The 22,902-nt window shown below is 43.8% G+C and overlaps 2 protein-coding genes across 3 annotated transcripts; one reads left to right on the top strand and one right to left on the bottom strand.

The window, feature by feature from the left end:
* The first annotated feature begins 228 nt into the window (after positions 1 to 228).
* Positions 229 to 9,026, top strand: LOC117677667 (uncharacterized). The gene is made up of 2 exons (XM_034438011.3): positions 229 to 454; positions 4,827 to 9,026. The coding sequence occupies exon 2, from the start codon at positions 4,849 to 4,851 to the stop codon at positions 7,750 to 7,752; it is 2,904 nt and encodes a 967-aa protein (XP_034293902.2). The 5' UTR covers positions 229 to 454; positions 4,827 to 4,848; the 3' UTR covers positions 7,753 to 9,026.
* A 4,147-nt stretch (positions 9,027 to 13,173) lies between these two features.
* PRR19 (proline rich 19) lies at positions 13,174 to 21,583 on the bottom strand. 2 transcript variants are annotated; one of them, XM_087876383.1, is made up of 4 exons: positions 20,986 to 21,583; positions 18,148 to 19,122; positions 15,509 to 15,681; positions 13,174 to 14,683 (listed from the first exon to the last, which is right to left on the bottom strand). In XM_087876383.1, exons 2-4 carry the CDS (start codon positions 19,106 to 19,108, stop codon positions 13,526 to 13,528), a joined length of 2,292 nt encoding a protein of 763 aa, XP_087732509.1. In that variant the 5' UTR covers positions 19,109 to 19,122; positions 20,986 to 21,583; the 3' UTR covers positions 13,174 to 13,525. The 2 variants fall into 2 exon arrangements, with proteins under 2 accessions (XP_087732509.1, XP_087732510.1); XM_087876384.1 differs by having other exon boundaries at positions 18,169 to 19,122; positions 20,986 to 21,575.
* Between the last annotated feature and the right edge of the window lie 1,319 nt (positions 21,584 to 22,902).

Consider the following 22,902-nt stretch of genomic DNA (forward strand, 5'->3'; position numbering starts at 1 on the left):
CAGCCCTGGCAAGGAAGGTCATAAAATGGGGCAACTTAACAACCGTCTGGCTTAGCCACAGAAATCTTGGGCTCCATTGTGTTCATAAATCGAGGATTGCCGGTACGTGAGAAGAACCATGCACAAACTCTGCATAATTATTTGTCCATATACATGCCACTGCTTGCCTTCCTCACCACACCCCAAATCACAGCTTCTGCCATTATCCACTGCTTCTCCCCAGTGACTGTAAAAGAGAACACATGGGGGTGCCAGAAAAAACGAAAACAGAAACTTCAGCTAGTTCAACTTCCCCCTTAACGACTGTATAAGGAGAGTGCTATGTGCATTTTTAAACTTTCGCACATATGGCAGGAAAAGTTATTTTAGCTTCTACTCGGCTGAAGCTGAGCTTGCTGTATTAGTGGAGATCCGAGGCACATGGAGAAAGCCGGTAGGAGCTTCTCATTAATTGGTATGTACTTTATGCTTTTTAAAAAAAAAAGAGAGAGAGAGAGAGAGAGAGAGCGAAAGATCAAGGACTCATTCAGGCTCATGGATTCAATATTTGAATATTTGCAAAAGACCTCATATCTGAAAGAGTTTGTGTGTCACGGCTGACATTGTGCTATCTAGGCTGGGCACAGAAGATACTCTAGAGCTGGCAGTCCCGAGTCCCTAACATTGCTGATTTGAGAATGAAGCATTTTGCCAAATTTGTAATTTTTAATCACCTGCATCAGGCAGAAATAGTTTCCACGGATGTATTCAAGAGCCAGGTCTCACTGGGCTGGGAAGCGGGAGACCATGAGTTCTAGATCTACCCTAGCCAGGATAGGCGGCTGGGTGACTTCGAGCCAGTCACTCTTCTCAGCTCCAATCCACCTCACAGGGTTGTTGTGGGGAAAATAGGAGGAAGGAGGTGTGTTGGATATGCTTACTGCCTTGAGTTATTTGTAAAAATAATAAAGGCAGGAGAGAGATAGATAGATAGATAGATAGATAGATAGATAGATGGATGGATGGAGGGAGGGAGGGAGGGAGGGAGGGAGGGAGGGAGGAGAGGGGAGGGGAGGGGAGGAAGGAAGGAAGGAAGGAAGGAAGGAAGGAAGGAAGGAAGGAAGGAAGGAAGGAAGGAAGGCCAAAGTGGCTCTCAGAAAACCTCTTTGTCTGTCAACCAATGGAACAGCTTAACTTCAGAAGTTGTGGGAGCTTCATCACTGGAAGCTTTCAAGGAGAGACTGGACTGCCACCTGTCAGAAATGGTGTAGGGTCTCCTGCTTGGGCGGGGGGTTGGACTAGATGACCTACAAGGTCCCTTCCAACTCTGTTAATCTGTATCTATCTCAACTTCAACAACTTTAAGAAGTGTGGACTTCAATTCCCAGAATGCCCCAGCTAGCATAGTGTAGCTGTGGTTGGGGAATTCTGGGAGTTGAAGTCCACGCATTTTAAAACTGATATGAGTTCGAGAAACAGTTGTACAGCTATTACTTTCTTGCGCACTGTGCAAAAATAGTAGAGACAGACTGAACAGTGAGGAAAGAGCGAGACCTCAAGCAGAGATCCAGAAAATCGTATTTGCCACTTGTTGTGCACCACACAGCGTCAATCGCCATATGTGGAAAGCAAGCAAGCAGCTGGTGTGTGCTTTTTTCTCTTGCGTGTGGGGTGACAAAAGAAGTTGATTAATTGTAGAAACTACAGCCCACATTGGAAAGAGCCTTGCTGAAACCAAGGTGAGATTAGTTTCAAAAGAGGAGGTCCAGGATCAAACCTTAATTTATTTTAACACAGATCACATCCCCCCACCCCAAAGGAAAAGAATCGATGTCAATATAAATCTACCCACCGAATTAAAAGCATTCTTTGCCCACCGTTAGAAATTACAATCAGGGTTTGTTTGTTTTTAAAAAATCAGGGTATCCAGGGTTTTCAGTCCATGTGGTGTATAAATATGCACATTTTACACTCTTTTGAAGGGCTTTGAGAGATTGCAGGTGGAGTGGAAAATCAGCAATCTGTTTAATACTTTCCCTGTTTTTTCCTACTGATTACCAGCCACTCAAGGTGCTCACCACCTGAACGGTTTTTCCTCGTGTTTTAAATCTGGCCAGAAGAAAAATAAAACTGGTGAGAATAATTAGGAAGTGAGAAGCTAAGAAGAGGAAAAATAAGATTACGCTTTCTGTAATCCGCTCAAATGTCTAATTGCAGCCAAAAGGGGGATGGGAGGCAGCCTATATAGACAGCCTACATTGTCCTCGAATTATGACCCCAATGGAGCCCCACATTTCTGTTAAGCAAGACATTTGTTAAGTGAGTTTTGCCCCGTTTTATGGCTTTTCTTGCCACAGTTGTTAAGTCAGGAACGGGGTTGTTAAGTGAATCTGGCTTCCCCATGGACTTTGCTTGTCAGGTCACAAAAGGGGATCACGTCACACACACGCACACACGGGACACTGTAACCGTCATAAATGTGAGTCAGTTGCCTGGTGGCTGAGTTTTGATCACATGACCATGGGGATGCTGCAACGGTCGTAAGTCTGAAAAATGGCCATAAATCCCTTTTTTCAGTGCCGTTGTAACTTTGAACCAGTGGTGAAATCCAAATTCTTTTTACTATCGGTTCTGTGGGCGTGGCTTGGTGGGTGTGGCGTGGCGGGGGTGGCTTGGTGGGCGTGGCAGGGGAAGGATACTGCAAAATCCTCATTCCCTCCCCACTCCTGGGGGAAGGGTACAGTGCTGTGTTGCCCCCAGTTCGGACTGGTTCGCAAGAACCAGTGGTAAAACTGGCGGGAGGCCCCGCCTACCACAATGAATGTCGTCATCGGTGATCTCCACATGTGCAGGTGTGTGCGCGAGGGAAGCGAGCGCGCCTGCACAATCCCGTTGCAAACCGGTAGTAAAGGTAAGTAGAACACACCCTTGGAATCATATTGCAAAATCTCCATTCCCATTCTATTCTGGGGCGAGCCAGAGGTGGTATTTGCCGGTTCTCTGAACTACTCAAAATTTCCACAACCGGTTCTCCAGAACCTGTCAGAACCTGCTGGATTTCACCCCTGCTTTGAACGATGGTTAGACGAACTTTTGTAAGTAGTATCTGTGTATTAATTCAGCATTTCATTCCCACACTTGAGAATACAATTTTTTTTTGTTTCTTGAAGGTAAATAATACCAAGAAAGCAAGCATTTATTTTTTAAGGTCTCCTGGAGGCCTAATCCGTGTGTCAGTTAATGTGCTTTGCCTCCATGAATGGCAGCTAGGGAAAATAATGAAAGCTACCCCGAGTTGATATGCAGATGATACCACTCTAACGGCAGAAAGCGAAGAGGAACTAAAGAGCCTCTTGATGGGGGTGAAGGAGGAGAGTGCAAAAGCTGGCTTGAAACTCAACATTAAGAAAACTAAGATCATGGCATCCGGCCCTCTCAATTCCTGGCAAATAGATGGAGAAGAAATGGAGGTAGTGACAGGTTCTATTTTCCTGGGCTCCAAGATCACTGCAGATGGGGACTGCAGCCAAGAAATTAAAAGACATTGGACATTGCTCAACGTCTCTGGTTTCTAACATTTGCGTCAAATTCAAGTTAATAAGTAATATATTCCTTAATCTATATACAAATTTACATATCTCCTATTTCATTATATATCAAGTATACAGTATTTTACTTCCTAAACAGCTATACATATATTTAGTAAACCTATATTACATTCACAAATTCAATATACCTTGATATATTGATATACATTGATATATACAATTCCAGACATTCATTATCCCTTGTTTTTGGCATTCATTCTCTTACCTAACCAAGTATAAAATTTATTCCAGACTTCTTAGTATATTGATTCACTTTTGTCTTTGAGTTCTAAAGTAAGCCTGTCCATCTCTACACAGCCGTAAATTTGGTGTATTATTTCTTCTTCCGAGGGTATTTCTTTACACTTCCATTTTTGAGTAAATGCTAGTCTTGCCGCATTAATGTAAATGCAATATTAAATAGGTTACATTTTTGTCATATTTGCCATCTGTCATACCCAGTAAGAAAAATCCTGGCTTGACTTCTATTTTGAACATTAACATCTCTTCTAACCAGCTCCTTATTTGCTGCCAAAAACTTTTTGCTTTTGAGCAATCCCACCATATATGGTAACCATTCTTCTTGATGACCTGTCAAGAGTTGAACAGAGGCAATTTGGACTTATGGTTATGGACTTCTCAGGAGCTTCTAATCTAATATCATCTACAGGTAGTCCTCGACTTACGTCCACAATTGAGCCCAAAATTTCTGTTGCTAGGTGAGACAGTTGTTAAGTGAGTATTGGTAAAATTTTATGAACTTTCCTGCTATAGTTGCTTTGCACCAGGGATGCTATTCAGCAGGTTCTGACCGGTAGCGGAAATTTTGAGTAGTTCGGAGAACCGGCAAATACCACCTGTGACTGGATCCAGAATGGGGTGGGAATGGAGATTTTGCAATATCCTTCCCCCAGGAGTGGGGAGGGAATGGGGATTTTGCAGTATCCTTCCCCTGCCACGCCCACCAAACCACGCCCACAGAACTGGTAGTAAAAAAAAACTGAATTCCACCACTGCTTTGCTCCATGAATTGAAGCTAGGGAAAATAATGCAGGCTACTCAAAGTAGGTCTGGAGTTAGATGGCTTTAAATTGATTTTTTTTTTTTTTTTGCAATTATAATAGTAGAAATTGCACATTAAAAAAATCTTCACCATTCCATTCGGTCATTACCGTTTTAAAAAAAACCCAATGGCCTAATTGGGTGCTCCCAGAAATGTTTTTTTTTTTTAAAGTTCATTTGTTTGTGTTTTGGTTCTAGGTTTCGGCACTGACTCAGAGGGATGGGGATGGAAAAACCCCGTTCAGCCATGGGTCAAATGAACTTCATACATCTTTTCCTGGCTTTTGTTCTCTTTAACCCTCGGGGGGTAACCGCTTACGGCTTCCGAAATTGCATCCAAACCATGAAGAACCCTTCAAATTTCAAATGCATGCAGCGTTTCCTGAACAATATCTCCAGTATCGTAGGTGACCTCCCTAATAACGCCAAAGTGGTCAACGCATCCCATAACACCATTAAAGTCCTGCCTTATGGGAGCTTCCGTCACCTTCCTCAATTGAAGGTCCTACAGTTGAGCTATAACAAAATGGAAAAAATAAAAGATGGCGCCTTCGAAAACCTCACGGCCCTGAAGGAGCTCAATCTCTCCTGTAACTATCTCACAAATCTTTCCAAAGACCTTTTCCTTGGCTTGGGAAACCTCACCCTCCTCCTGCTGCACAATAATCGCTTGAGCGTGCTTCATCAGGAGGCCTTTAGTCCGTTACCAAGCCTTCTGGATTTGCAGCTCCAGTTCAACAACTTGAACAGCTTTGATGTTGTGATTCAGAGCGTACGGAAATTAAACGGGCTAAAGTACCTCAACCTTTGCAACAATAATCTGAGTTTCCTTCGGCCGGGAGTGGGATTTCCTCCTTCCTTGTATAACCTTAAGCTCTGCAACAATTCCCTTCGTAAGATGGAGGGTCCGGGGCCGAGATTCCTGGGCAATGTCACGGTGCTTGACCTCTCTTACAACAAGTTCTCAGATGCCTTTTCTTTTGCGAATGTTAGCCTTCAAAGACTCCAAAGATTAAAGTTGGTGGGGAACAACATTGACGTTCTCCAGCTCTTGGATATTTCTAACCTGAAGCCTCGCAGCCTGGATTACTCTGGGTTGCACTTAAATAAAGCTTCACAACTGACCAAGGTGTGCCAGCGTCTTGGGAAATCCAACCGTCCCTTCAGCCTCCACCTGCAGAGCAACAACCTGAGGAACGTGAGTAACCAAACTTTCCTGGCTTGTCCTCCCATCCAGCTTCTAGATCTCTCCAGGAATCGCCTCAGATCGGTGGACTGCGTGAGGCAAATGTTGAACACCACGGCACAGAGCCATTTGAGTAAGCTGTTGGTAGAGCACAATTTGTTGAAACACCTGCGAGGTTGCTTTAACACGGCTCCCTTCAAAGAGCTGACGGTCATTTCTTTCCGTTTCAACCGCATCCTCTCGATCAGCAGTTCGGCTTTCCACTACGCCCCTAATTTGAACACCCTCCATCTGAACATCAACAGCATCGCCTTCCTGCATGCAAAAGCCCTGAAGGGTTTGAAACAACTCCGAGAGCTGCGTTTGGATAACAACCTTCTGACTGACATCTACAACGACAGCTTCAGTGACCTGAGCAACCTCCAAACCCTCAATCTCAGAAACAACCATGTTTCCGTTCTCTTCTCTGGCACCTTCAAGAGTCTCGGGAATCTGTCGACTTTAGACCTCGGGGGAAACAATATTCACAGGCTGGCCAACGACTCCTTCGAAGGACTGGGGAATCTTTCCAAACTCTACCTGGATAACAACAACCTCCAGTACATTAGCCCTAGTTTTTTCCATCCAATCGAGAGGACTCTCCAAGTGCTGGATCTGATGGGGAATAAGATCTACTTTATCAGCAAGAATCAGCTCAAGCAACCCCCCTTTCTGAACCTGCGCAGCGTCTACGACCTCAAACTTCAATCTCAGCGGCCTCACGGCTTGAAAGTCATTCCCTCCATGTTCCTCAAGGGGCTGACCTCTTTGCGCAACCTCTACCTGTCGGAGAACAAAATTCTATCTATGGCCCCGGATGTCTTCGATGACTTAGGGCAGCTGGAATATCTAAACTTGGCCGATACTAGCAACGGCATGGGGGATTTCCCCCCCGGTATATTCAAGAACCTTAAGAACTTGACCACTCTCGATCTGGAGAACGCCGGGTTTCGCACGTTGACCCTTGAGGTCTTTGGCAACCTTAGCAGCCTACGCTACCTGTTGTTAGGGAAGAACGAGCTACAGACGTTTAACAGCAGCGTGGCGAAGGCTCTCCCGTCCCTCAACTACCTTGACCTACGCAAGTGCCCTTTGTCTTGTACCTGCGATAATATCTGGTTCCAGAATTGGCTGAGCAATAGTTTGGTGCAAGTGGTCTACCTCTACAATTATTCTTGCAGTTCTGGACAGCAGCCCAGTTATGTTTATAGCTTTGATACCCACGTCTGCTTCCAAGATATTGGGCTGTACCTCTTTTCCGCCACCTTCCCAGTTTTGGTGCTCTCGATGCTGCTGCCTTTCCTTTACCACCGCAGCTACTGGCACATAAAATATCACATCTACATCTTGCGTGCTTGGGTCAACGATTACTGGAGGCGAGGCAAGGATGAGCATTACAAATTCGACGCCTTCGTCTCCTACAACTCGGCGGATGAGAGCTGGGTGCTAGAACAATTGGTGCCCAGTCTAGAGAAAGCAGGAGCTCCCACTTTCCGGCTTTGCCTCCATCATCGAGACTTTCAGCCTGGGAGATACGTCATAGACAATATAGTAGACAGCATCCAAAATAGCCGGCACACTATTTGTATCATCAGCAGGAGATATCTGCAGAGCGAATGGTGCTCCATGGAGATTCAGCTTGCCAGCTACCGGCTTTTCGATGAACTGAAAGACGTCCTTATTCCCATTATCTTAGAAGCCATCCCGGAGAGGGAGCTGTCTGTCTATCATCGGATGAGGAAAGTGATGCTGAAGAAGACGTACATTGCGTGGTCCCCGGATCCCGAGGCTCAGAGGTTGTTCTGGGCTAAGTTGAGGACGGCTCTGAAGGCCAGTAATTCTGAGGACAAAGAGTTTGATCAAGGAGACACATCAGATACGAGTTTACTGCAAGCCTGATTCCATTTGAAGACGCAGAAGAATGGAGTGGTGCAATACTGAAGTGTTGTAAGATGGCCTCTTTCCATACACTTTTTCCTTCCTCTTCATGTGTTGATGATCATGTTTAGAATATGTGGTAAACATATAAAAAATACCTAGTTAGACACAAACTGGCTGGATCAGAACATTTTATATATATATATAATTTTTAAATTTTTTTTAGTATAATAATTCCACCTTCCATTAAACAGTGTGTTGTCTGGATACAAATATCTTTGTGCAATAATAATCAAAGTTTACAACAGTATTCATTGCATTAATATTAATTCTTTGATTTTATAATACTAATATTGACTTCTCCCTCTTAACATATCTTCTAATAAAAATCTAATAGTAATATTAAGCATAATCCTAATAGTCATACTACTAATAATAATCATAGTGTTTATGTCTCTCTTAACGTATTTTCTATATTTCATTAATCTTCTTTTATTTCCCTATTTCTAACTTCCATTTTTATTTTCTAACCATCGATAAAATAATTCCCATGTCATGTAGTATTCAGTTTCTTTCTCCTTAATTGCAAGTGTTAATCTATTCATTTCTGCACATTCTAATATTTTCCTAATCGCATTCTCATCTGTAGGGATCTCTTCACTTTTCCAGTTTTGTGCAAATACAATTCTAGCTGCAGTTAATACATGAATAATTAGATATGCATTCCCCTTACTATAGGTTTCAGGTAAAATCCCCAACAAAAATGTTTCTGGTTTTAAGTCATTGTGCTGTTTTAGCATCTTTTCCAGCCCCATATGTATTTTTGTCCAGTATTTCTTGGCTTCTACACATCCATCACATAGGATAATAAGACCCAGGTATCTGGTGGCATTTCCAAGGTTTAGCTGATTTATCTTTAAACATCTTTGCCAACCTCTCCAGCGCAAAGTGCCATCTATGAAACATTTTATACAAATTTTCTTTATATGCAGTTGACATTGTTAATTTATAGTTCCTGTCCCATAATGTTTGCCATTTATCTAGTTTTATTGTGTAGCCAAAGTTTTTTGCCCATGCTATCATTGTCTCCTTTACTTGTTCATCTTCCAATTTGATGCCCAGTAAGTAGCTGTAGATTTTCTTTATCAATCTTTCTTCTGCCCCTGTTAATATCTTATCTAATTCTGTCAATTCTTTATAGAAACCATATAGTTTAACCTCTTTCTCATATCTAGAATGTATCTGTACTTGTGAATACCATGCCATAAACATTTTTTTATTCTTTTGTAATATCATGAAGAGTATAGCTTCAGGTTTCTGATGTTCTCATAGAGTTTAAGTAACTTTAAATTCATTTCGATTGTCTAGTGCTGTGATGGCAAACCTGTGGCACACAGAGCCTTCTCTGTGGACATGTGTGCCGTCGCCAGCTGTTCTTCTGGTTTCCTGCACACACATGCGCGCCAGCCAGCTGGTCTTCCTGTGCGCCGGAGCATATGCACGCCGGCCAGCTGATCTTTGCACATGCCAGAGTGCTGGAAACCTGAAAACCAGCTAGCCGATGTGCATGCATGCGCACTTGTTCCCATTTGGGCACTCTGTGCCGAAAAGGTTCGCCATCACTGGTGTGGTGCCTACACGGGAAAAGGGTCTGTTGGCAAATGAACATGCAAAACATGATGTCTTCACATATTATGTGATGCCCAAATTTACCCAATCACAGCTTAATGTGATGTTTTCGTTCACACATGCATCTCAACCCCACTCAAGCCTAGTCTAACATGATACAATTTTTTTTTAATTACTCTCGTTTATGATAGGAAATGATTGGACTAGCTTAGTTTGATCGTTATGATTATATAATGACCAAATTAAAATAGTCCGATCATTTTTTACCGTATTAGTATAAGCTTCCATAATGAAATGTGGAAAAGCACCACAGAAGATTTTAGCGGTTTAGCAATTCTGTTTGCCAACTTCAAAAAATTAAAAGTAGTGGAAATGGGATAATTCCATTTCATTTTCATACATCTGTGAGAAGGACTAGAATTATCGCTGTGAGCAAAATTACACATCCAGGTAAATGGCTACAAACACTTGTGAACTTTCATTTAGTAGAGGTATCCTTGATTTACAGCTATTTGTTTAGTGACCGTTCAAAGTTACAATGGCACTGAAAAAGTTACTTACAACTGGTCCCCCCACTTACAACTGACCCAGTATCCCCATGGCAGGGGTGAAATGCTCCCAGTTCGGACTGGATCACCCGATCTGGTAGCAATGGAGGCGGGTGGTTTGGAGAACTGGTAGCAAAAATCCCTGCCCTCCCCCATTGCCCAGCTGAGCCGCGCAATCATCAGAGGCTTTTTTAAAAAAAATTTTATAAGCATTTTTTCTACAACTTTTGGCCGAAAAAATGCTTTTAAAAGTTAAAAAAAAAATGGCCACGCCCACTCAGTCATATTACCCCCACCACCACCAAGCCACACCCACAGAACCGGTAGTAACAAATTTTACATTTCACCACTGCCCCATGGTCATGTGATCAAAATTCAGGTGCTTGGCAACCGGCATGAATTATGACGGTTGCAGCTTCTCACGTGATTGCTGTGTGATCTTCCCTGCCATCTTCTGGTAAGCAAAATCAAAATGGGGGAAGTTGGAGTCACTTAACAAATGCAAGCGTGAGTCACTTCACAACCATGGCAAATAGGTTGCTCAGTGGCTAAGACACTGAGCTTGTCGATCAGAAAGGTTCGGCAGTTCGAATCCCTAGTAAAGGTCTCCTGCGTGAGCAGGGGGTTGGACTAGATGACCTCCAAGGTACCTTCCAACTGTTACTGTTACAGTCTGCATCAATTGAGTAGGACTTAATTAACACCCAGCTTGCTTAACAACAGAAATTCTGGTCTCAACTGTGGTCGTAAGTCAAGGACTACTTGCATTACTCTAACTAAGGATGCCTCAAGTTAACTTATCCTGGTGCAGGGCTACGGGTTGGACTAGATGACCTACAAGGTCCCTTCCAACTCTGTTAATCTGTAATCCTTTTCCTGAAGGGACCGCTTTGAAGCACTTCCTCCCAGCACCCTTCACCAGTGGAAGCCAATTCAGAGATCCTTACAAGGAAATCTCTACAGTACTAGTAGTTCCCGAGTTTCTGTCCAAAGACAAATCTGCATTCCTTTTTTTTTTTGATTCATCCGCATAAGACGTGTGTAATCGTTTGCAAGTGACATATCATCTCTAACCATCCGTGACCTCCCAGGAAGGGTAGTCTATTTCCAAATTCCTTTAGCATGAAGATCGGTTTTGCTAATGGGAATGGGTACAGTGATACAATGTAATGCACCTCCATTATTGCAATTTCCTCTGTTTATTTAGACAAGCTTTCTGCAACAATTCTTCGCCGAGCAATTCCCACTTCCTCTCTAAACTTATTGCCGCGGTGGTTTATCCATCCAGCATCATTAACTGAGAAATAATCTGTTCAAGTATTCTCCTGGTAGGAAGGAGGGGGGGAACCACGATGAATTAAGAGTGTGATGCTTGCATACCGAGCAGGAACAGCAAGACGAGAAACAAGGCCATCCAAGCAGAATCTTTTAAGATGGGATGCGTGAATGGGCTCAAGTGTGGTTTTGTGTAGATGTCAACTTGCAAAGCATCCCTGGCCTGCTCTCGACTTGCCAGAGGCAAGAGGAATGGGAAAACAGCAAAGCAGCACGGCAGCCAAAAACAAAAGCACATTCCAGATCTCTCTCTCTCAAGGCTGTCTCTCAGGATTACCCACAGCGGCCAGAGGGGAGTGATCTCTACAACCCACAAAATTGCTCCATTGGCGAATGTGATTCCCTGGGGGGAAGAGGGGAAACAGGGTCATGATTGGGGTGTAAATTACGTGGGGTCACAGTTGGCTTCACTTGGAATGTGCCGACATGAAGCGCCTAATAAAAAACTGGATTTCTTTTGAAGCTTGGCTCGAGGCTCATGATTTAATTCGGGCATCCGTGGGAACCCTGACAGCGCCATCCAGGCAGAACCTTCCAAGTTGGATGCATGAATGGCCTCAAGTGTGGTTTTGTGTAGGTTTAAAAGATCTGTATCCCATCACTCGTGGAAACAAAATAGATGAGGGAAAAATATCAGGTTTCTCTGCTAGTACAGGTAGTCCTCGACTTACAACAGCTCATTTAGTGACAGTTCGAAGTTACCACTGAATTGAGAAACATGACTTATAACAATTTTTCATACTTAACTATTGTAACATTCCCATGGTTACGTGATCAAAATCCAGACACTTGACAAGTGACTCATATTTATGATGCTTGCAGTGTCCTGGGGGTGGGGTGGGGTTATGCAATCCCCTTTTGCGACCTTCTGACTAGCAAAGTCAATGAGGGAGCCAGATTCACTCAACAACCGTGTTACTAATTGAACTGCAGTGAACAACTATGGCAAGAAAGGTTGTAGAATGGAGCAAAGCTCACTTAGCAACGGTCTCACTTTGCAACAGGAATTTTGGGCTCAATTGTGGTTGTAAGTTGAGGACTACCTGCGCCAGGTCACCTTACGCAAGTCGGGTGGTTATTAAAAAAATGTTGAATAAATTTCAAAATAAAAGCTTTGCAGACAGCTTCCTATTTAGGTATGTCAGCAGTTTCCTCCCCCATCATTTCTCAATTAGCTTATTCCCTTGCTTCTTAAAAGTGAAGTAAATACTTAATTATACAAATGCAAATGTTTTTATGTCACTTCTTGCAACCTGAAATCTCTGCCCACCCATCCCCATATCATGAACAGTGTTGCAGATCTAACGTTGTAGAAATCAACACTTCAGCATACATACCATAATTGGAATAGAGACGCAATAGCAATTAGACTTATATACCGCTTCACAGTGCTTTACAGCCCTCTCTAAGCGGTTTACAAAGTCAGCATATTGCCCCAAACAATCTAGGTCCTCATTTTACCAACCTCGGAAGGACAGATGGATGAGTTGACCTTGAGCCCGTCAGGATCGAACTCCTGGCAGTGGGCAAAGTTAGCCTGCAATGCTGCAGTCTAACAGGAAAGGAAAGGAAAGGAAAAGGAAAAGGAAAAGGAAAAGGAAAAGGAAAAGGAAAAGGAAAAGGAAAAGGAAAGGAAGATAGCAATAGCACTTAGACTTATATACCGCTTTACAGTGCTTTTTTACAGCCCTCTCTAAGCGGTTTACAGAATCAGCATAAATGCCCCCAACAATCTGGGTCCTCATTTTACTGACCTTGGAAGAATGGAAGGCTGAGTCAACCTAATGCATCAAAAGCTTCAGAACGACAATCCAAATCAAAGCCCATCGGGTATCTTTGTGATATGGTGATGTAGATTTATTCCTGCCCTATTTAAAAAAATCATTTGGATCGTTTCCCTCCCTTCAAAAACAGGAAGAGGAGAACAGTATTATGTTTCTTAGAATGTAATTTAATGAAGATTGGTAATGTGATTTTGTGCCTCCTCGTACACAATGAAAAGAGAACCAACCTTCATCTTCTTTTGTTAAAGCAATTGCCTCATGGGGCCGGCTTACCTGGGAAAAAAAGAGACTATAATTCTGTGAGCGACCTGAACAAAATGGGCTTTTACCCAAAAAAAAAAAAAAAATGAAGAAGAAAAAAAAAATCACAGAACAAAATGATCGAGAGAGATGCAATTATAGGTCCAATGCGGCTAATGCTAGTTCCCAATTCTCCTATTCATGCTGAGTGATTTTCTTTCTCTTTTTCTCCCCGAGTTTCTCATAACAATGCAGTTTTCAGTACAACCTCATTCTCGGGAAGGCCCAGGGCTCGGGACTGGATTGCCCCCACAGACGGCCCTGTAAAGTGCAGAGGGGAGAATCCCTCTTCTCCAAAGCTTCAGAAGGGGGGAAATAAGACATGGGCAGTTGCTGTAACATTTGCAGCTGTTGTGCGTTTCCCAAATGAAGCAGCCTTTCCAGACCACAAATCTGGTTCTCGCCTCTGGAGGGAGCTCCTTTTTCTCTAGAACTTTGCATTTTTTCAGAGGCCTCTGCCAGCCCCCAGAACTGGTAATTGTGTGAGGTTCTTCCTTGCTCGGCCGAAACTTTCTGGTAATACAGCCTAGGTTTTCCTGGCGCAGAGAGACCGCCCTTCAGCTGAGGGTGCCTGCTGGGCGCAGAGACTTCCTGCTGGAAACACTGCCTGTAGAAGGAATGGGGCTGTTGGGAGATGACATTGAGTTGGAAAAATTCTTTCGGCTGCCCTTGTTCTGACTTCAACTCTCTGGAAGACAGGGGCAGGTGAGCCAAGGAAGAGCAGGCCAGGGCTTGGGAGACTGGGAGTTTGGCTTCCTTCCTGGGCAGTTTAGGACTCCAGATACTTTTTAAGACGTCGAAAGAAGTCTGGGACTCTGGGGCAGCTCTTTCTACGGCTGAGAGTCCTAAATCTAGAAGCTGAGAATTGTGCAGCTCCTGTGAAGGATGCGAGTTGTACACAGGAGCAGACTCTGCCTCCCGTAAAGTCCACCGATCTGGGCTCAGTTGATAGGCGAAAGGATGTGGCTGTGGATCAGCCAAAAGGAAGCCGACGGGACTTTGGCTAAGACCAGCTGATCCAAAGGAATCTCGGGCGGCAAGTGGTTGGCGAAGTTGATTATGTCTTTTGGAGGTGGCCGTTTTTTTCAGGGGCCCTCTCTTTTTGCCTTCAAACCTCTCCTGCCTGCCTCTGGATTCCCCCAGGCTTTGCTCCCAGTGCCGAGCAGTTCTGACTGCTGGCGGAACGCATTGTTCCTCTGGAAGAGCGAAGGAGCTGCTGGCTGAATCCACACTCTCGGAAGATGCTGACAGGAGAGAGTGAGGCTGAGCTGCCGTTAAAAAGAAGTTGTGTGGGCCGTGTACTTCTGGCTCAGCAAACAGCTCACAATCTTCTCTTCGGGCTAGTCCGTCATCTGCCTGTACGGAGAAACAATCACTAAGGAGTAGTCAAAGGGGAATAGAATACAGTGGCATAGCAATAGCACTTATATACTGCTTCACAGTGCTTGACCGCCCTCTCTAAGCAGTTTACAGAGTCAGCATCTTGCCCCACAACAATCTGGGTTCTCGTTTTACCGATTTCAGAAGGATGGAAGGTTGAGTCAACCTTGAGCCTTATAAGAATCGAACTGCCAAACTGTTGGCAGCCGGCAGTCAGCAGAAGTAGCCTGCAGTACTGCATTCTAACCACCACGGCACAGATCAGGGGATCTCCAAACCTGGCAACTTTAAGACTTGTGGACTTCGATTCCCAAAATTCCCCAGCCAGCATCTTTTACCTTCCATATGTATTAGGAATCTGGCCACTTTACCTGGAATTCTGGGAGCCCTTCAGCAAAATCAGAGGAGAAGCCCAATACGCATCCCTACAACTGAGGTACCAACAAATCTGGGCAATGAGGTTTGCTATGAGCACCGCAAAGATGCCATTAATATAGCACTTAGACTTATGTGTCGCTCCGTAGTGCTTTTTAGCACTTTCTGAACGGTCTACAATGTCAGCATTTTGTCGTCATTTTACTGACATTGGAAAGACGGAAGGCTGAGTCAACCTTGAGCCAGTCAGGATCAAACTCCTGGCTGTGGGCAGTGAGTTAGCCTGCAGTACCGCATTCTAACCACTGTGCCATCAGGGCTCAGACTAGAAATTTTACAGGGTGACAGCTTTATGCCAACATAAGAAGCGGTAAATAGCACTTTAAAATCCAGAATGGAGAAATGGCCTCAGTTTACTATGCTTACCACTCTTTCCGCTCTATGCGCAGGATCGTGAGAGAAACAGGAAAGGAAATTTTGTTCTCGCTCTTTTTGGTTTTTGAGAGAAACGCTCTGCTCAGAGTTCCTGCTCTTGCAGTTGCTAGATTTCTGTTCCAAGAGCAATTTTTTCTGGGCTCTGTTATCTGGGCTCTGGAAATCTAAAAGAGGGCACGGTAAGTGAATGCAAGGAATCACATCAGGAATTGCAAATCTACAAACACATTCTATCACCATACTGTAGGAAATAGTGTTGCAAAAAATAGAAAGGAGAAAGGGAAAAGGGAAGTTTCTTCCTCTCCCCCTCATTATCACTGGTGGTAGGAAAACAGGCCACCAACCACTCTTCTGAATACGTGGCAGGATCATGTTGGGAAACTGGGCACCCCTTCTACTTCAACTCTTGCCCCTCTTAATGCCTCACTGGCAGGAGTGAAATGCTCCTGGTTTGGACCAGATCGGCTGATCCGGTAGCGATGGTGGTGGGTGGTTCAGAGAACCAGTAGCAAAAATCCCTGGCCCCTCCTCCCTGCCCATGCCCACCCAATCGGCCAGTCGCCTGCTTGCCACTTCTTTTAAAAGGTAAAAAAAGGCTCTGACGATCGCACGGCTCAGCTAGGATCGTCAGAGCCTTTTTTTACTTTTAAAAGCATTTTTACAACCTATTCAGCTTTTGGTGTGCACTGCACGCGTGAGCGTGCACACCTTACATTTGGTGCGTGGTGCACACAGCACATGCGCATCCAGCGAACCGGTAGTAAACGGTTGAGATTTCACCACTACTCACTGGCCAGTCAGCCAAAGTGTTTTGGAAAGGGATCGGGGTGTTGAGAGTTTTAACTACTGCCCCTGGAGAGTAGTATTTGCAGGTCAAATTCTCCCTCCAAGTAAAGGAAAGATTCCTGTGAAAGGCCTACCAATCTGTCTCTGATGTGCTGCAGCAGTCATATATCAAGATGGGATTTTCTGAACATTATTCAAGTTTTATTAGTTAAGAGGTAGTCCTCAACTTTACAACAGTTCGTTTAGCGACTGTTCAAAATTACAATAGCACTGAAAAAAAATGACATGATCATTTTTCAGATGCACAACCATTGCAGCATCCCCCATGGTCATATGATCAAAATTCAGATGCTTGGCAACGGACTCATATTTATGACGGTTGCAGCGTCCCAGGGTCATGTCATAATTTTTTGTGACCTTCTGATGAGCAAAGTCAGTGGGGAAGCCAGATTCACTTAACAACCTTCTTACTAACTTAAGAATTGCAGTGATTTGCCTAACAACAATGGCAAGAAAGGTCCTAAAATGGGGCAAGAAAGGTCCTAAAATGGGGCAAAAACTCTCTCAGCACAGAAATTCTGGTTGTAAGTTGAGGACTACTGGCATTTATGTTCTTTTCCTGGGACCAGTGTTTTCTTTACCAACTGGAAAAATACCACAACGTTTTTCTTGTTCCTGTGACATTTCATTTCATCCTCAGCCCTTGAGTGAAAAGCCTCAAATTGCTCTTTGCTATACTAGCATTAAAGTAATATTTCTCCCTTATTCTAAACACCACCCTGAGTGTAACATCCGAAAGGCTTTGTCATCCATTATCTTGAAGGGAAGTCACGTGACTGCGGTGACTGGGAACAGAGGCAATAAAAGCAGGATAGGGATCAGCGATGGGAACGCGCTGCCATTGTTTTTCATTGATTCGAAGATCGGTGGATAGTAAAGCTGTGCCGAGATCTGTACTCAAAGGACAAAATGTGATTTGGAACATGCACACAGCACCGGTTGGGCAATCTTAAGGCAGCTGTTTCTTTTCCTGGGCATGGTTGCCCTTTCCATGATGTGAAATCCCAAGAAAAGATTTGGTTTAAGTAGTTTTAAGACAAACTCAAAACCCAGGGCCGGAGCCAAATCTGGCCCATGGGATGCTTGGATCTGACCCGTGGAGCCGCCCTGGAAACAGCGAAGGATCGGCCCACAGTGCCTCTGCCAGCGAAAATGGAGCTCAGGAGAGCTGCATGCAGTCCCCCTGGCTCCATTTTCAGCTGCGATGGCCTCCTGCAGCCCTTTGCCAGCAAAAATGGAGCTTGGGGGTGGGGGGGGCTGCACCCGTTTTCGCTGGCAGAGTGCTGCAGGCTATCCGAGCCAAAAATGGAGCCTGGGGAAGGGTGCCCAGGCCACTAGAGGTGTCCCAGACACAAGTGACATTGAGCTGGTGTGGCCTTCCTAAACACCCCCCCCCAAGGTCAAACATAACCCTGATGCGGCCCTCAATTAAATTGAGTTTGACACCCTTGTTCTAAGAGATGCTACTGTATGTCTGTACTTCTGGATGCTGGGATAGATTCGGGGGGTGGGGGGAAAGGGTGGATCAAAGTTACAGGAACTTGAAAAGAATCAAGGTTTTGTGCTGGATACTTTAAAATCACTCGATTTGCGAGACAATTGCTCGACTGTTTCCTTTTTAAAGCACGTCAGAAACCCAAAACTGGCTGCCAAGGGAGACTGGCAAAAATGATGGTATTTTGCTGAAGCAGCTCTTTTGTTTTGAACCCCGGGTCTGCCACAAAGCTGCTTGCCTTGCATCCATCCTTTAACAGGGTTTATAGACTCACGCTGTAACCTCTTACCTACGTCCGTGTTACAACTACCTGCTTTTTTCCTGAGCAACGTCAAAGCAGAACAATCTGGCAAGGTTTTCTTTTGCTGCAGTACGGCGTTGATAACCGTCTGCCGCATTTCACCGATTAAATCACGCCCAGGGAATATTGCCTTGAGATCCAGCAGTTTTTCTAAGTCCTGAGCAAGTTCCTTTGCCAGATGTGTACGTTTCCTCAGCTCGACGCCTTCTGCGGGAGGTGGGGGGACATTTTCCTTGTCGTTCGCAGCCACTGTTGTGCTGCTTTGGAAAGCTTCCTCCTGTATAGCCTGTTGGTCGAACGTTGTCGCAGCAGGAGACGCCAATGAAGGTTTGTAGCCTGCATCCACTTCCTGGTGTTCTCTGACTGATGCAGGGGCGGCTGGCGTTCCCGAAAAATGAGAATCCTCGTGCACTGTGTTCAAATCCTTTAAAGTGCATTCACCTTGCTCTCCGGGAACAGATTTCTGGTTTGTATCAAGAGAGCTACAAGACTGTATCTCTTCGCCCAACAGCCCTCCGCTGGCTTTCTGGATAGGAGTCACATTCATGGTATCATGCTCAGCCTTGGGACTCAATAATCTCTCAATATCAGCCGATTTCACCTCTCTGTTAAAGATGCCCAGATGCTGTGTCAGTCTGTTCTGGGTTATGATCACGGATTTGGCAAGATGGCTCCCTTTGATGGGGGTTGATTTAGCACAGTTGCTAAGCTGGGAGCTCCAGAAAGGAGGCAGCATCTTCTTCAGGCCTTTGCGGTTGGGTCTCTGTTCTGGAATTTTGCCCGTCACCTTCCTGCCAAATTTGATGTAGTTGCGCTCCCGTCGCGTTCGACGGCGTTTGACCCTGACAGATTTTTGTTCAGCGTTTTCTTCGGACAGGGGTACCTTCAGCTGACGGGATGAAGGGAAACCAGACGGTGCGTGCCCTTCTCCCTTGTCACAAAGATTCATACTGGAAGTAGCTCCTAGATGGAAGCAAAGAAAGAATAAACACGGATAGTTTCTACAACACTAGTTCTCGTTTTTCCCCCTTGAGAGAAGTTCACCAGATTTATTTTTAGCCTGCCCTTATTTGTTTTTATAAAAACTTATAAAAACCTTATTTATTTGTTTTTATAAAAACTGTAACTCAAGGCAGAAAACATACCTAATACTCCTTCCTCCTCTTATTTTCCCCTCAACAACAATCCTGTGAGGTGGGCTGGGCTGAGAGAAAGTGACTAGCCCAAGGCCTTTCATGCCTAAGGTAGGACTAGAATTCACCATCTCCTGGTGATTGGTACAAAGTTACCCAGCCAGCTTTTATGCCTATGCAGAACTAGACCTCACCATCTCCTGGTTTTTAGCAGTCCCTATATCAGGTGTGCCCAATCTGCGGCTGCATACAGCCCTGGACAGCTAGTAAAGCAGCCCCATAAGATATAATAAAAATATATAAAAAACAAAGGGTTGTTATTTCTATATTAACCATATTACAGGTAGTCCTCTATGACAACTGAGCCCAAAATTTATGTTGCTAAGTGAGAAATTTGTTAAGTCAGTTTTGCCCCATTTTACGACTTTTCCTGCCACATTTGTGAAGTGAATCACTGCCGTTGTTAAATTAGTAACACCGTTGTTAAATGAATCTGGCTTTCCCACTGACTTTGCAAAAGGGGCTCATATGCCCTCGGGACACTGCAACTGTCATAAATATGAATCAGTTGACAAGCATTTGAATGTAAATCACATGACCATGGGGATGCTGCAATGGATATGTATGAAAAATGGTTATAAATCCCTTTTTTCAATGCTGTTGCAACTTTGAACAGTCACTAAATGAACTGTTGTAAATCGAGGACTACCTGTATATATTTTATATGTGGCCCAGGACAATTCCTCTTCACTCAGTGTGACTCAGGCAAGCCAAAAGGTTAAACATCCATGCCATATATCATTTTTCTTCTGTTCAATAATGGCCAATTCTCGGAAACTGCCTGGATAAGTCCCTGCAGTTTTCTTGGCAAGGTTTATATGATACAATTCTGGAAGACCGATTTCTACCAAAATAAATTAGCTAAACATTAAAAGTTCTGCTTTGCTAGTTTTTATTCATAAATCAAATCTGGCAGATTTAACGATGTGAAAATATCTCATCACCATGAAAACAATTTATGTATGCATAAATTTAACAATAACAGTTCCTTAAAAATGCAAAGCGCTCTTATTATTTCGTCAGTTTTTACAGATACGCTGTAAGGTAAATCATTATTAGCACATAAAGTAACAGAGATGAAAATTGGGCTCGAACCCAAGTATAAAAAGCAGTTTAAGGCAGCTGGTGTTTTTCAAGTTCAGAATACACACTTCTTGGCACTTTATATCAAAAAGTTATTTTCAACCACCTCTATAAAGGAGAATAATTGTAGACCAGGGATGAAATGAAGGATTCTTGGTACTCTCTGTGCTTGGTTGTTTTCTTGCAGATGTTAAGACTGGCACTGATGTTACCTAGTTTCAGTAATGAAATGTCTGCAAGAAAACAACCAAGCTCAGAAAGCACCAAGGACTCTCATAGTTTGCAACCCAAAAAGATTCTGAATAAAACAATAATCCTACTGAACAACTTTCAGGATTTTTAACCAATAAATTATAGAGGGGCTGTACCAATATATACTGTAATTTTTAGAATTTTGTTTCTTCAATTGTTTCTTGTTTCTTCGGCCAATTATTAATATCTCTCTAAGAGTTTCCAGAAGAATAAGCTATATGAGCCTTGGGTGATTTCCACACATAAGCAATTAGCTTTAGAGTGCTACAAGATCCTTCGTAATATTTCTGCATCCCACCTCTTCAACACCAGGCGCTCCTACACAATTGCAAAATGGATTATACTTCATGCAAGTCAGCATACCTGCAAAAAACAAACAAACTGGTTTTATGACGAACTCCAGTCACAGAAAACTGCTCTTTTCTAGACTTTTTTTCCCTCCTAACCCAAGGAAAATTATCAACTGTCCTGGTCAGGGACAGATCATAGAATTGCTGGGATTTATTTATTTATTTTTTAAAAAACTCATAAACTGCTCTGGGCAAGGTGAAAAACTTCTGAAAAGAAAGCCGTGAATAATGGTGCGCGCCTGTGGATCTATTCTATCTCAAAGATGAAAGAGGCAAAGGAAGACAATGGAGACGTTCCAAGGGGGCTCAAAAGCCCCTTCCTCTTATTCTAGAGACCCTTCCCACTTTCTCTCCCCTCCATTTTGGACCCCACCTCGCCCCTTTCAACTGCCCAAACAGGCCACGCCCTTCGAGGAAGCAGGAAGGCCGGGACAACCCTCTCTGCCTTGCTTGTCTCGTGCTCGGACAGTTACTCTGCCCCTCACGCAACTGGCCGAAGCGCGAGGCGAAGCCTTTCATTTTTCGCGCGCCTTTTGTTAAAAAGCCAGCTATGTGCCCGCCCTCCCAACCCATTTGTCACGCCCCTGCCTAGCCTGGATTGGTTGCAGACGGGCGCCGGCCCAAGCTAATTGGCTACTTGTGTTTAGAGAACTGTTGTTATGTCTGTAACAAGAAGCGGGAGGATAAATTTCTGCTCCAGGCCATTTATTCCTCTGGGGCTGCATGGAAAATGTGTTATACGCAACAGCCTTCTTCCAGCAGTGTCCTTCAGACGCGTGGGTCTGCGATTTCCGTATTTATTTATTTTTAATAGGTAGAGTATCTTGGCTGGGGATGATGGGAGTTGCCCTCAGTGAACCTGTAGAGCCGGGGGTCTCCAAGCTTGGCCACTTTAAGGCGTGTGGACTTCAACTCCCAGAATTCCTCAGCCAGCTTTGCTTTGCTGTGCTGGCTGAGGAATTCTGGCAGTTGAAGTCCACAAGTCTTCAAAGTTGCCAAACTTGGAGACCCCTGCTGTAGAGTTTTACAGTACTCCGCCCCCCCCCAAAAGGACTTTGGGAATTTGCCATGCAGTCCACTTCCGAGCTGTCAGTGAATGGAGTCTAAAAAACTCAGCAAGCAAACAAATTCATGATGATGCACCAAGAAAAATTCCTTGTGTGTCCAATCACACTTGGCCAATAAAGAATTCTATTCTATTCTATTCTATTCTATTCTATTCTATTCTATTCTATTCTATTCTATTCTATTCTATTCTATTCTATTCTATTCTATTCTATTCCATTCCATTCCATTCCATTCTAATCTATTCCATTCCATTCCATTCTACGATTATGCGCTGTCAGGTCAATGTTAATATTAACTTATTCACAAATGGTAAAGTAAACCATACACCAGTTTGTGGTAGGTTTGTTTTTTTTATTAAGTCCAAAAGACAGACAATTCATCAGCCATGCTCTTGTCTCAGAACTTCTAACTGGTGTTGTTTGTCTTCAATCCCCAGGTTTACCTGATCTATAGATAATGTGGTAGAAGCTTTTCCATTTTCCATCTGTAGTTGAATCTACAGTATTGCAGTATTGAGGACCCAGATTGTTGGGGGCAATATGCTGACTCTGTAAACCGTTTAGAGAGGGATGTAAAAGCAGAATGAAGCGGTATATAAGTCTAAGTGCTATTGCTATTGCATTTTTTTGGGAAAATCTTTTTAAAATACTCATCAGCCTCTCAAAGCTGCAAAGATCAGCTTCTTGGTCCTAGCTCATTATAGTCTTAGATTATATCGTTTTAATGCTCATAATTACATGCACAAAATATTTCTAATATTTGTCCTATCTTAGTGAAAAACAGCCCCAGATAGTTGT

Source organism: Pantherophis guttatus, chromosome 10 (genome assembly GCF_059756535.1).
Source record: "Pantherophis guttatus breed Tessera chromosome 10, ASM5975653v1, whole genome shotgun sequence".
Lineage (NCBI taxonomy): Eukaryota > Metazoa > Chordata > Lepidosauria > Squamata > Colubridae > Pantherophis > Pantherophis guttatus.

Excerpts from the sequence above, each read along its gene's own strand:
- PRR19 (XM_087876383.1), bottom strand. The coding sequence starts at position 19,108 with ATGAATCTTTGTGACAAGGGAGAAGGGCACGCACCGTCTGGTTTCCCT. Across the intron at positions 15,682-18,147 it reads TAGTTGTAACACGGACGTAG|ATTTCCAGAGCCCAGATAAC; the intron begins GTAAGAGGTTAC and ends GCCCTCTTTTAG. Across the intron at positions 14,684-15,508 it reads CGCATAGAGCGGAAAGAGTG|GCAGATGACGGACTAGCCCG; the intron begins GTAAGCATAGTA and ends TTCTCCGTACAG.
- LOC117677667 (XM_034438011.3), top strand. The coding sequence starts at position 4,849 with ATGGGGATGGAAAAACCCCGTTCAGCCATGGGTCAAATGAACTTCATA.